At 50.2% G+C, this 13,622-nt stretch overlaps 2 protein-coding genes across 2 annotated transcripts; both read right to left on the bottom strand.

The window, feature by feature from the left end:
* Positions 1–1,589: 1,589 nt before the first annotated feature.
* On the bottom strand, positions 1,590–5,845 carry CTRU02_213592 (PH domain-containing protein; the record flags this gene model as incomplete). Its single annotated transcript, XM_036733925.1, has 2 exons — positions 1,590–2,028; positions 2,088–5,845. The coding sequence occupies 2 exons, from the start codon at positions 5,843–5,845 to the stop codon at positions 1,590–1,592; spliced, it is 4,197 nt and encodes a 1,398-aa protein (XP_036574342.1).
* Positions 5,846–7,423: 1,578 nt separating this feature from the next.
* On the bottom strand, positions 7,424–8,734 carry CTRU02_213591 (uncharacterized protein; the record flags this gene model as incomplete). Its single annotated transcript, XM_036733926.2, has 1 exon — positions 7,424–8,734. One exon carries the CDS (start codon positions 8,732–8,734, stop codon positions 7,424–7,426), a length of 1,311 nt encoding a protein of 436 aa, XP_036574343.2.
* Positions 8,735–13,622: the final 4,888 nt, after the last annotated feature.

The raw sequence follows: 13,622 nt of genomic DNA, 5'->3' as shown, positions 1-13,622 counted from the left end.
ATCGGGGTCCGTACGGGTGCCGAGGCGCTTCGCAGAAGGGAGCGTTCGTGCAGGAGCAAGGTAAATGCTGTTAGGTGTGTGGTGATGCTTGCTTGTCGGAATTAGGCTGGTTGATTACTGTGCAAAATGGAGACTTTTGGTAATAAACTTCAGGAAGGGTCCTTTGCTGCGGATTGCGGAGGTTACCATGTGGCTTAAAAAAAAAGAAGAAGAAGCGAGTAAGGGTGCGAGGGGGGAGAGAATGGATTAGCCGTGGCTTGAGACTACGTCGTTCCATCCTCATGCATGTCTATTTCAGTACCGTTCAGGGAATGATCCGTAGCAAGGTAGTTTGTGTATTTTGGAGGGGCTTTGACGTCGTCAGGACTCGAGCGGACCTTATGCTCCATGCCTTTAACCCGCCTGTCAATTTGCTGTCAACCCTTACCCTTCTGCTTTCCTGTAAATATCTAGCACTCCTACCCCAATCGCCTTGAGACCGTTGGTCCTTTCCCCTGTTGCTTTTCTTGCTCTTGCCTGCCATCTCACCGCGTTTGCTACCCCCAGCGCTGACGTCACATATCGCACGGTTTACTGTCCTGCAAGAGGGAGGAGAAAGGAGGGGTTGTCCCTGCACAGGTAGACGTCATGATTGGTGACCGTGGGACCCACAATGAGGTCCAGCCTTCAGGGGATCGAAGGAAAAGTGGAGAAATCCGCAAAGATCGTCTTGAAAACGACCCAATGCGCGTATTCTATCCGCGGACCCGACGTCGTAATTGGATGGCGCCTCTAGCTATGAAGTCAAGTGCGGCTCCTCCCTTTCTTCTGGTTCTCACTCCTTTCAGGAAGACAAGCTCACATTCTCATTCTGGCTTGACTTGCAGCGGCCCCTACACGCTGTTCTAACCCATCAGGGAGGGGAATTTACGTCGCCCAAGGCTGTCATCCGACCTCTTGACCTGTCAAAGGGCGGCGTTTCTCCAACATATGAGCAAACGGATGCTGGGACGCGGGATGTGGGTTTCATGCTTTTGCTTGCCCTACGTAGTACGTCGTCGGGCCCGTCCGCCTGGATCGGAGGTGATTACTTATGGCTGACGGTTCCTGGTGCTAGTGCACGTGAGGCCTTCTTCAGCCCCCTAGTCTTATTCGATGGGGCTGAACCTAGTTCTGGCCACTTAACCTGTTTTTCCGTCTCTTTCTTTTCGAATCCCGCTGTCAATCGGATCGCATCATGATGATATACATAAAAGTCACCTAATGTTGTCAACGGACGGACAACTCCAAGAAATCGGCCGAGTTAGCCGAGACAAGGCTTCTTCTAGCGTCTGTCCGACTTCTTTCTAATAGCTGCTCTCCTATTGTTACATCTTGACGCAGTTCAACCGCCTTTCCTACAGCCACATACATACTGTGAAGTACAAATAAAAAAAAGGTTTTAAGCAATAGCAATTATAATCTTCGTACGTGCTTGTAGGGGAATTGTTGCGTGTAGTATTGTAAAGGCAAGCAGTAAAGCAACGGATAACTGTTCGAAACAAGACTTAAACAAGGGACTGTGGGCGCCTAGGGCGTCTATGTTCGATTCATATATGGACGCAATCCATTCAAAGGCCCGCCAAAGAATTTCGCTCGCTCATCAACGCCGCATGATCCAACTTACAACTTCCGCAATATGTATCGTACCACTCTCTCAACGTCTCCCTTTTGCCCTCGTCAATGTTCGGCGTCATGACCTTTTGATCGCCGTTCCGCTTGGACTTGGCACTTGGCCCGTCTCCGTCGAGCACCGACTTGAGTTTATCGCAACGGACATTCTCGTCGGAAAGCCAGTTCTCCCACTCAGATTGCACCATCTCCCGCTCGATACTGTTGACAATGCGCATCGCAACCAACAGATCATGCCGATATGACCCCAGGCGCTGACGCGTCCGACGAAGTCGGCGAGCTGTTGCTCGGCTTGTCGCCGTTGACAGGGTCGACCCTGCGTCCTCGAATGGCGCGTCGAGATCGGTGGCGTTTGCAACCAACTGAAAGGTTGTGAAGCTGCACTTTATTAGCGACTGATACCCCCTGGTTCATATAAGCGGTTCGACGATACTTACCAGGCACTATCAACAGGCCAGGAACTGTTGTGGCCCACTGCTCCTGTTGCCTCACCCAAGTCCGCCATGTAGATTGCTTTGCTCATCATCACGTTCGGGCCGACACCAACGCGGCTCATGAATTTAGCGGCTCGTCTCTCGGTCCACCAAGTAGAGCTCTCCTTCGACGTCAGGAACACATTCGTGAACGTACTTCCAGCCAGAAGGATAAGAATGAGCCGGTGGGTCGACAATACGCTGAAGAACTTGCGCACTGCGGCGATTGCCCACATGATAAGCGATGTCACCGCACTCTCACCGAAGGAACGTAGTGTCTCCAAGAGCATAGCCGTTAGCGTGCGCGGTTTGATCAGCTGTTTCTTCGACGCAGCAGCATCGGCTGGTGAGAAGACTACAACCTGTGTTTGCTGTCCGATGTTTCCATAGACTTGGATTGCCCTTTTCGTACGGCTGTGAGCGCCAAGCTTGCGTACCTGATCCGTTGCCACATCCGCTAATTCTTCTGCGTCGCCTTCTGCATCATTAAGAGCTTGTCGTTCGACAAGACCCTTGGAGAAGGCTGGCATCTTAGACCAGTCCACCTTTGTGTAGATGGCCAGCTTGCACTTTGACTTGGCCACGTGCGTGATGACAATCTTTGTCACAAGCTTGAAGTACTGGGAGTGTGGAAGATGCCATGCTGTCTTGACGTGAGTGACGACGTACGTAACGTGGTCTTGGAACACGTCCATGGTCTGGTAGTCAATGACATCCACAGTCTTTGGCCGGCCTAGCATGTCCTTGTAATCGAACTTGAATTGGAATTCTCGCCTCATTCGGCCGTGGTCTGCGAGAGCCCATGGACCTTGAGCGATTTGCTGTGCCCTACGCTCAAAGTAGAGCTTCGGGAACACAAAGCTCTTATCTCCAAACAGTACGTGGAAGCATGCCTTGGCGCTAATCTCGAAGTGCCTCTCAGCCACCTTCCTCTGCATGTCTTCGGGTTCAAAAACAACGGGATGCGCTGGTAACTGAAGCTTGGGTGTATGCCGGGTACTTGGACCTGATAGGCGAAGCCTTGGGCCAAACTGATTTGGGCGTTTGGCAGGACGGCCAGAATGGGTCCCATCATCAAATGGCGTATTCGATGAAATTTCTTCCCAGCTTTCAACGCTCGGGCTCCGCTTGCTGTTATCCTCGTATTCCAGGTTAACTAATGCAGTGATGAGTTCCGGCAACTCCATTGGCTCTTCCGACTGGAGGTCGTCGATGAGCAGGTTCAGTCTTGCATGTAGCAAATGGAGGTTGTCAAGGAAGATCTTGATCGTGATTCTAGTGTATCCGGTCTCGTTACCGTCCTCGCCGAGATGAAGGAAGATGAAATCACATTCCTTCCCGGGTGCTGCTGTGACTTCGGCAATTATGTCAAGACTGATAGCATAAGCCACGACAAGGCCCATCTGCTGTCCGTAAAAGTACATGTTGTCAGGCGTGATGTAAATGCGGCCGTTGCCGGCAAGACCTTGTCCATTCGATGGAGAATCTTTGCCCGATGAGCTTGACCAGGCAGCACGGAAAACGAGGACGAGCTTCTCATCAAGAGGGACGGTGGGAAACAGAATTCTGAATTGATGGTGCTGGATTCTCAGCTCCGGAGGATACCCTGGTGGAAATGTTTCGACAGGTTGTTTAATTGGAGCGTGCGGTTGGTTGAACTTGGCATCGACACTAACCGTCTTTCTATGTCCAGTTGTAGGCGTCGTGGGCTTCTCTTCGCCAGTTTTACCTACTTCTCGAACGATTATTCCGAATGGATTCTCTTCGACTTGTCCAGGAGTGTTAGGACGGCCCGGACCTGAGCCATAGACTGTGCTCCATGGGCTGCTTCCCCAGTAATTTGCAAGAACAGCGGTGGGCATATGGCTTGTGTTGTCGCCCATTATGCTTCTGTCAACCGAAAACATGACTGCAGTTCTGCTCAGGTTGGTTGCCGCGGGAGGTCTCGCTAGCGTCAACGGAGCCAGAGTTCCCTGAGCCGGATCAAGGGTAGGAAACCTTGCCGCGGACATGTTCCTTGGTGTGCTTTGAGGAGGAGAAGGGTATCCAGGCAGGTGACCGTGACTCGCTATCATACCTGCGATGCCGCCACTGCTGGGTGTAGCAGCTGCGGCAACAGCAGCTTCGGCGCCGGCCCCAAAAGTCGCTTTGCGGTGAAGATCCAACTTCTGTATGATCCTCGCAGCATGCTCACGGTTACTTTCACCTTCTTCTCTGACCATTTCCCTCCCAAGATCCCGACCGAGAGCTGTTATGGAACGGCGGGGTGCATTGCCACCTACGTCAAAACTGGCACGGCCAGCCAAGTTGTTGTCAGATCCAGGAACTGGAAGAGTGCCAGCCCGATCAAAGGTTGCTGCAGGCTCTTCACCAGCTACCAATGCATCCAAGGACCTTGCAGAAAACTCAGGTAGCGGAGGAGGAGTGATCGAGAAGGCTGGGTCGGCTCCCGCAGGCGAAAAGTTGCTGTCTCTATCCATACTAGCCTCAAAAGCTCGCTTTTTGGCTACTTCAAAGACTTCAAGCCACTCAGTGAGCTGACTCTGAGTCTCAGCTTGAAGTACCAAGGTCTGGCTCTTGGTTTTGACTTCGAAGCAAAACCTGCGGTCTTCAGCCACAGCAGGCTTGGCATTGCATAGAAGGACGCCAATCTCGTCGCCTTGCAACACACCCTGGGGGCCATTGATCAACCAGCCAAAGATACCATCACGGCAGTAGTACCAGCGACGGACCCAGTTCGACCTAGCGGGCTTGCCATAGAGGGTCTTGAGGAAAAGCCAGCCCTGCTTCTCCGAAATAACGGCGGAATTCTCATGCGCCTGGACATTAACAGGACCCCTAGATCCGAGGAATGGGACAGTAGAGGCGCTGTAGTCTTCCAACTCGCGAGACGGCTTAAATGCTTGTAGAGTGCTCTCCCCGATATCACGCCTGGCAATCTGGAGTTCCCTTTTGAATACAAACTCTGATGTTTCCATCTCCCTAGACCATCCGCGAATACGCTCCATCTCGGAACCCCATTTCGTGGAAGCTGTAGAGGCATCCCTCGAACGCTTCATCTCCTTCCAGAAGTCGGCGCTAACCCGCACCAGCAGCTTATCGAGGCTAAAGCGTATTTGCGGCGCAAGCTGGCAGAAATCCATAGCCACCTTCAAATACGCTTTGCGAGTCTCGTATACAGCAAAGGCTTCTTCCCGAATTGCTGAAGGCTCCTTCGTCTTAGACTGACTCATATACCGAGCCATGGCCTGGTCGAAATTTCTTTGCGTATGTTCTAGTACTCTCCGTACCTCTTTGAACGACCGTAGGTCGGCGGCAACAAATGAACGGATAGGGTCGACCGAAATGGTATCTATCTTTCTCAGGGTCGACATAATCTGCGACCACCACTCCTTGGAACCATCGCTTATCCTACGCAAAGCGAGCAAAGTGTAATCGTGATCGATAATGGCGTCGGCGGTCGCGGCAGGAGGGAAGATCTTGGAAAGGTAGGTGTTGACGCCCTCTTCAAGGGCCAACATGTCGCGCGTGACTCGAGAGGTAGACTTCACGTAGTCATCAAGCCATTTTTCGACATTGTCAATATGCTCCCCGAAATGCTGGGCGGTCGATCGGAAGGTCGGCGAGTCGAGTGCGGCTTCGTTCAAGCCAACGGGGATCGCAGGACTTGATTGCTTTTGCACTGCGGCGACCGGCGCGGCCGGAGCAGCGGGTTCGGCCATTGCGAAGTGGTCGGGGCGACTGGGAGCCGTCGTCTATAATATTATCATTGACTTGTATGGCGTAGGAAAAGCATGCTCGGTATATTGTGATGATAGAGGAATGTGTTTTCGTAGTTGTGATGACGTCGGCTAGAGCCGTATAGGGACAGGCAGTTTAGGAGGTGTGCTGTCAATGTCAAGCCTCATCTGAGGTACAGGCTGGGGACGAACCAATGAAACCTCAGGTATAATATGTGCATAACGGCTTGGGTAGTTAGTTGATCCAGCCTTGCGCTGTGATTTAGCGGCCGGTCCACTGTAAACCCAGACAACAAATCATTCGATAGGCCGCAGCAAGGCTCTAGGCGGCCTGGGGAACAGTGGCCCAAGCTTCCCATTAGTGCTGTTATCTTTGTCTTAGCCGTTTGACAGCGGGCGCCAACAGTTCTCCAACGTTTCTTCCTCCAGATTTTCCATCTTCACCCCCTCATCCCCGTCGGCCCTATGGATGAGATTATAACCTTGCGCTCACCATCTATCCCACCGTACCATTCTCCCAATTTTTCCTTTCCTGAATAACAAGCTTTTTACACGCTTTGAGCTTCTTAAAGTCTCAATGCGCTGCTCCTCATATCGGCCAAAGCCTTACGGAGTTCGGCAAATTCAAATGAGCCTGACCTTTTGTTGACCTGGACTATTCCACGTAGTAACGTCCCACACCCACTTCTGGGCACCCCCCACATTTGGGCACCCCATTTACACCAAAAACGCCGTTTTTCGAAATTCTATATTAAACTAAATACTTTACTTATTAAAGAGAATAAATATATGTTAAGTAGATTAAGACTTAATTATAATACTTAAGTAGCTATATACTAGTATTATTAATAATAAGTATTATAAATTCAAGGTTTAATATTTATAATACTAATTTACCTAGCCTATATCTTAATATATAAAATAGGTAGAGATATTTAACTAATATGATTAGAATTTTTAAGTAAGATATAGTAGATTTATATATTCTTATACTTAGTAAAAAATTCTTTAAGCTTAGAATAATATTTTAAAATTTCCCTTAAGAAAAGTTTCTATTATAGAATTTTAACCCTTAATTATACTATATTTACTAAAGTAATACTTTTAAATCTCTTTTAGATATAATTATATACTTTTAATAAGTATAAATATTAATTTCCTAGATTTTTTAAATAAATATATATGAGCGAAAATATATTTTTCTAATGTTAAGGAATACTAGTAAGTTACTAGTATTGTCACAGTTAATAAGTCGTTCTAGTCATTGTTGTCTATTAGGTTAGGTCTATCCTAGGTCTAGCGAACAGGTGGTCTAATATACCTATAGGGCGGTCTAGGGCGACAGTATCGCCCCACGTGTGGCAGCCCCACTGGCAGCCACACTGGCAGCCCCATAACTGTGGCATCCCTGCTGTTGTGTCTAATAGAACTGTGACAGGTGCCCGTCCCGAAAAAGACGATCGTCCCGATCGTTTCGGCTGCCTAAACATGACTTTAAACGGCTTAATAACATGACTTCCTTAGGCCTCTATTAGTGCGAGGCGTAATAGGGGGGTATGCCTAAGGCTGGCTGTAATTAACTGGCTGGGCGTAACTGTCTGGCTGGGCGTAACTGTCTGGCTGGCTGGCTGGCTGGCTGTAATTAACTAGCTGGGCGTAACTGTCTGGCTGGCTGGCTGGCTGGCTGTAATTAACTAGCTGGGCGTAACTGTCTGGCTGGCTGGCTGGCTGGCTGTAATTAACTGGCTGGGCGTAACTGTCTGGCTGGCTGGCTGGCTGGCTGTAATTAACTAGCTGGGTTGGCCCAAAGCGGGCACTTAGTCCCTTCTGTAGGCCGTACCATCCTAGGGCCCTATACCGGTTCCTTTCCACGGGCCTAAGGTGATATTCCCACCAGCTGAGTGCTTTACCTCTGAGTAGGCTCTGCCATTCTCGGAGGACTTCGTCTCGAGCGTATGGATTAACGATTTTCCTTCCAATTGCTAAGAGCCATAGATCTACGTCTCGGTAGCATAGTGTCTGTTGGTCATAGAATATAGGCTCCCTGCCGTACTTGCTGTCGGCGTCGGGCCAGAATACTCCGTATCGTTGCTGAATGTTCGTTATGGCTGCGAATCTTCTCCCTGGGTCTGGTAGGAAAAGCAGTTGCTGTTGTTGTCGTTGGGACTGTAGCATAGTCATACAGAGGCTAATTTCGGTATAGATATGGGCATGCTTAGCGGCGTTGAAGAGGGTCTGTAGAAACGGCGCAGAAGCCCGTTCTATAACTTCTATGGTCTGGCCGGCAGTCTCGGCAGTAGTCTCGGCAGTCTCGGCAGTAGTCTCGGCAGTAGTCTCGGTAGTAGTCTCGGCAGTCTCGGCAGTAGTCTCGGCAGTAGTCTCGGCAGTCTCGGCAGTCTCGGCAGTAGTCTCGGCAGTAGTCTCGGCAGTCTCGGCAGTAGTCTCGGCAGTAGTCTCGGCAGTCTCGGCAGTCTCGGCAGTCTCAGTAATCTCGGCAGTCTTAGCAGTCTCCTGCTGTGGGATTCCAGCCCTACAGGCTGAGGGCTGGCAGCCCTGTTGTAGGTGTCGGAATAGGGCGTTGCGAGATGTGAAATCGCTATAGCAGATGCGACAGCGAAACTGGCTTCCACAGCTATTGGCATAGACGTGGCGGAAGAGAGCGTTCTTGCTGGGGAATCTAGCGCTACACTTCCGGCAGGGCTCTGGGCGCTGTTGGCGGGTCTGGATAGCCTTGAGGTCGTCAATTGACGGCCATACCGTTGGGTCCCACGCTGGCGTAGGCGTAGAGGGATAACGGCGTTGACGGTACGAGGGGTGATGGTCTCGCGTAGGGTCTTGAGGGGAGGCGAATAGTATAGCTGGTGCGCGCATATTGGCGGCGTCGGCGTTAGCAGCAGCGTTAGCAGCAGAATTAGCCTGGTGCGGGCGGATTGGCCACGGTCTGGTGTTTCTCAACGGATTGAAAAAAGTAGCTTATTTGCCCATGCTGAAAAATTAACTATGAGGTCGCGAGGGATCGCAAAGTAGGTTGTGCTACCACTTGTCACAGTTAATAAGTCGTTCTAGTCATTGTTGTCTATTAGGTTAGGTCTATCCTAGGTCTAGCGAACAGGTGGTCTAATATACCTATAGGGCGGTCTAGGGCGACAGTATCGCCCCACGTGTGGCAGCCCCACTGGCAGCCACACTGGCAGCCCCATAACTGTGGCATCCCTACTGTTGTGTCTAATAGAACTGTGACAAGTATCTACTAACATTTTAAAGCTTTTAGTTTTAAACTTCTATATTATAACTATTATTATATTTAAACCTTTATAAAAAATTAGATGGCTATAATTATACTTAACATAGTTTATATATATTTTCTTTTCTTAGTAAGTATAGTAGTTAGTTTAATATAGAATTTCGAAAAACGGCGTTTTTGGTGTAAATGGGGTGCCCAAATGTGGGGGGTGCCCAGAAGTGGGTGTGGGACGTTAAGTGCCGTGGCACACCACACGTTGAAGGATGTGGTGTTTCTATTACACGTTGATCTGAAAACAGACAAAGTAGACGCCGGTTTAACATGTACCTTTGAAAAATTTCTTTGTTCAATGGCTGCCTGCGAGACCAAACAGAATCGCATTTCTTGTCTGACAGGTCCATGCTTGTCTCTCCTAGTCGGCTTTACCACCCTACATGTCCCATCATGCTTGTATCATTGTGATACCTCATGAGAGAATGTTTAAGGACGAGGACAAGCCTGTGGCATATTGAGTGTCGCAAGTCTCTGCTGCGCCGAGTCATGGATGTCGCTCCACGGCACGTCAAAAGCTGCTGTTGCATATTAAAGCTCAGCAACACCCAGAGCTGCCCCGCCACACTTACTAGAGCTTTTCTGTTCGAAACACGGGGTTATCATGACTGGTTACCACGTCGTTTCTACGACATACGAATACACAACTACAACCGACAACCCAACCCCAAACACTGGGCCCGTTTCTGTAGCGGGCTTGGGGTGCCTCTGGTGAAACAAATCCCATCATCAATGTTGGGGAAAACTCCCATGAAGTTGGCATCATGCTGGCTACAACTTGTGTGAATGCCCCAGAGCCGCTTCTGGGCCCTCTTCAAAGTCGCGTGTCTGTCGCTAACGGCCCCTGTGGTGGTGTCCTCTGCTGAACAGTGAGGGCCAAGTCAATGCCAAAGTGCCCGCCACCAACGAGTCAACGTCGTACCTTTTTTTTCCCCCCCATTCCCAAGCGGGCAGCACAGCCCCTTAGCCCCTCCTGTGTGGTCTCTATTATGCAAAGTCGAGACCCGGCGACCACTAGCAAGCCTCAAGCCAAAGAGATCAGCGGGCCCTATGCGCTGGTTGCAGCGCATTTTCAGCTGCTCTAGGATAGCGAACCACCCAACCACGGAGGCCCCGTATTCGGCCCATATCCCCTGAGGTGTGCATTTTTCCAGAAGACATTTTTTTCTGGGACATTCATCAACTACTATGTACGCAACCACGTTGCCCCTCCCTCACCAGCCTCCCGGCTCCTCTGCGCCACACGCGGATCTTCACCGGTAAGGTTGTTGCCGGATCGCTTCTCCCCACACCGGCAGTCCCTGTTCTTTTTTTGGATACACTTCCAGAGCTGCAAGATCTGGGGAAACCCTACGATTTTCGGTTTACGATGTCAACATTTCCATGTACGAAGCGGACATGTAACCGCCTGGCATCCGGGAAAGGATGGCCCTGCTTGTCTTTTTGCTTGATTTCATCCACAACTCAGTACGTATCGACACCCACATCCAGTCGGCCCAAGGCATCAATGGACAGTGTTCCGGCTCTGACACCATACGAAGTGTGTTAAGTGGCGAGTATTGATACCAGGAATACCTTTCTTTCCAGTACCCGCCCGAAACGAAACATTCTGTCTGTATACTTGGGCCAGGTTTTCCATGCTATTTTGGATTCAAGCAAATTTGGCTTAGCATATGCCCGTGTGCCATAACTACGTCGCCAGTCGAGTATGGTTACACGGAGCACCTTGAGCTGCATTTAATGCATGGCAACAAACCTTGAAGAGTCTCCATCACTAACTGAAGACGAATGAAGCGAGGAGGATACCGTTCCGCAGAACAATAATTTCTGGGTTCGAAGAAAAGCGTCTTTCCGTTGTCTACCAATCGACTGCTGATGCCAACAATCACCGAGGGATCGCCATTCGGACAACCGTGCATCAAGTCAAGGTTTGCGGGTCGCGGGTCCAGCCATCATGGCATGGATCTGCCTTGAAATACGGCTACACCGGAAACGACACGGCCTGGGAGGCTTGGCGAGGTGTAATTCAGAGTGAACTTGCTGGGGCTGGACACTGCGGTTGATGGCAAACAAACACGGGATGGCGGATGTTCACCATTGAGTCTGGCTGGGGGTAGAGTCAAGTGACGATGCAAGAGGTCACGAGTATCTGTAGTAGTGAGGACACTGGCTGCTGTCAGTCACCAGTATTGAATTGTGGACCACATTCTGTAGCGACAGCCAAAGGCCACGGGGGACCAAAAATAGGTAGTCAGCAGACTTGCCGCCACGGCGCAAAGACTGACACCTGCCAACCGTGATTGCAAGTGAGACTCCACCCGACTCACCGACGCACCCGGTTTTTTTTTTTTTTATCCTTCCTCTTTTGTCGCCCCCTTCCGCGTCTACGACCGAACAACCGCCGCTCAGGCAAGAATTCACCTCCGCCCACTCTTCTGCTGCAATGCCGACAACGGTACTACACTGGGGCAAAGACGCCAGGTACCGATGCATTAAATGTACCAGGGGCAGACTTCTTCAATCCACTTAGGTAAGACGCCCTTGGTTGTCACTGGACTAACATGCCGCGATGTAATTGCCGGGATAGTGATGATGAAGCCCTTACTTTTTTTCTGGACACGTCTCTGAGCAATGAACCCTTGCTCAGTAGTCCTAGAGAACAAGGACAGAAAATACATGGTTTGATTGGGCCGCATTTCAATTAGCAACAAATCCCAATCCGCTTCTGAAAAGGTTCGAGAACGCTTGTTTGAGCAGTTGGATATCAGCGGACAACATAGACCCCTACCCAGGCCACATGAGTATGTAACCTTTCTTGATGCCCTTGACCTTGCTGTGTTTCTAGCCCCTTAACCTGACAGGAGGCTGCTTCTGTTTGCGCCATTAACGCGGATACTATTACTTGACGGCCATGGCTCAAAGGGTATCCCTTGAGACCTTTCGACAGTTCGCGTCTCTGCTCATCGTGGGTTTCGAAGCTTTCTGGCATATGATTGGCTATATATCAATTGAGGAATTTCAGCAATTATTGCCAATCATTATAAGGCACTCGGCCTTTTTTTTCGTCTGGACCCACATGGTCTCAATTCGGCCATCAGCTCAATAGCCAATGAGGTTTCAGAAGCCAGCTTTTTCGCAGACACACCTCAGCTCACCTTCCGCCGCTAGCAAGGGCCTCAACCTTGTCACAAGCCATCTACAGGCTGTCGTTGTTCGACAACTTCACGTTTAACCGACCATTCTCTATCCACAGTTCTTTTGCTACCCATTTCATTTTGACAAGCCAAACCCCTTTAGGTCGAAGTCCATGCGAGGTTTAGAAGAAGGACTAGGAGTTCACGCTTCTGAGAGACTTTCCCCACGCCGGTTCCTAGGAACATTGGCAATGCTGCTGCTACAGTACGCCGCGCCATCTGGTCTGATGTTGCTGTCACTGACGGATCTCCAACCGGAGCTCCAACAAACAAAGCCTAGTGTTGGTCCCTCTGGCGGTTCTCTTGACGGGCTCTTGGGCCGCTCCAATCATTGTGTTGCCCTGAGTCTCAAGAAATTGGAGCCGGAGCATCGATTACGACTCTACTCTGCCAAATAGTCCGAGTTACACATGGAGGTGCCCAGCACCTATCTCTGATCACGCATAAGAGGCTACCCGCCGTCACGGCTGCGCCTGCATCGTTTCAAGACGATCTTCTGCTAGAACCGACATGATGCAGGGCGACTATCAGATGTGTCCTGTACGCACATGCAAGTCATGCAATTACTGGTTTCCTAGCATGCGCAGAGATTTCTGTCGGTAGTTATGTGACTGGACAAGATGATTATTCGGCGAGATGACGATAGCCAAAAGCACAAATATCTTATCTCCGGGAAAGTCTTAGCTGAGCCAGGCCCGAATGTGCTGATCGGATAAAGCAGCGCGATCATCGTATTGATGACAGTCAAGAAGGCATGTTGACGGTGGCGAGGGCAGTTGTTGGTCCTACAGTAAACAACTTAGACCGTACGACTAGGCATCAATAATGGTCAAATCTGGTCAACTGCATAAGCGCAACTATTTCACGGAACTCCTGGATAGCTTCCTAGCGGCGGGCGAGTCTAAAGGCTTCGGCTCCTTGTGCACCTGCATACTAGGTACGGCACCGGCGCCCATTTCTGGGTCGCAGCAGGCCCGGACCTGCTTGGGCGTATGTGATTGAGCATGATATCATGAAATGTTCCAATCATGATGAGGGGCGTCGCAAATCTACGAAGAAGGGCCTGCGCCTCGACCGATCCGATACTTGGCGACTGAGAGTGTGCTGCACAGTCAAGGAACAGGCTAGTATGTGATCAGAGCGATGTGTAATATTCGCAAAATGACACATCGCAAAACGATATTGCAAAAGTATGGTTGGAACTGTTTAAAAAAAAAAAAATACGGGGGAGGCATATTTGAAAGCCCCGGTGCAGACCCGGTGGGCAGAG

This window comes from Colletotrichum truncatum, assembly GCF_014235925.2.
Source record: "Colletotrichum truncatum strain CMES1059 chromosome Unknown Contig_0010, whole genome shotgun sequence".
NCBI lineage: Eukaryota > Fungi > Ascomycota > Sordariomycetes > Glomerellales > Glomerellaceae > Colletotrichum > Colletotrichum truncatum.
The sequence above is the reverse complement of the archived record's forward strand: the minus strand, read 5'-3'. Positions and strand labels throughout refer to the sequence as shown.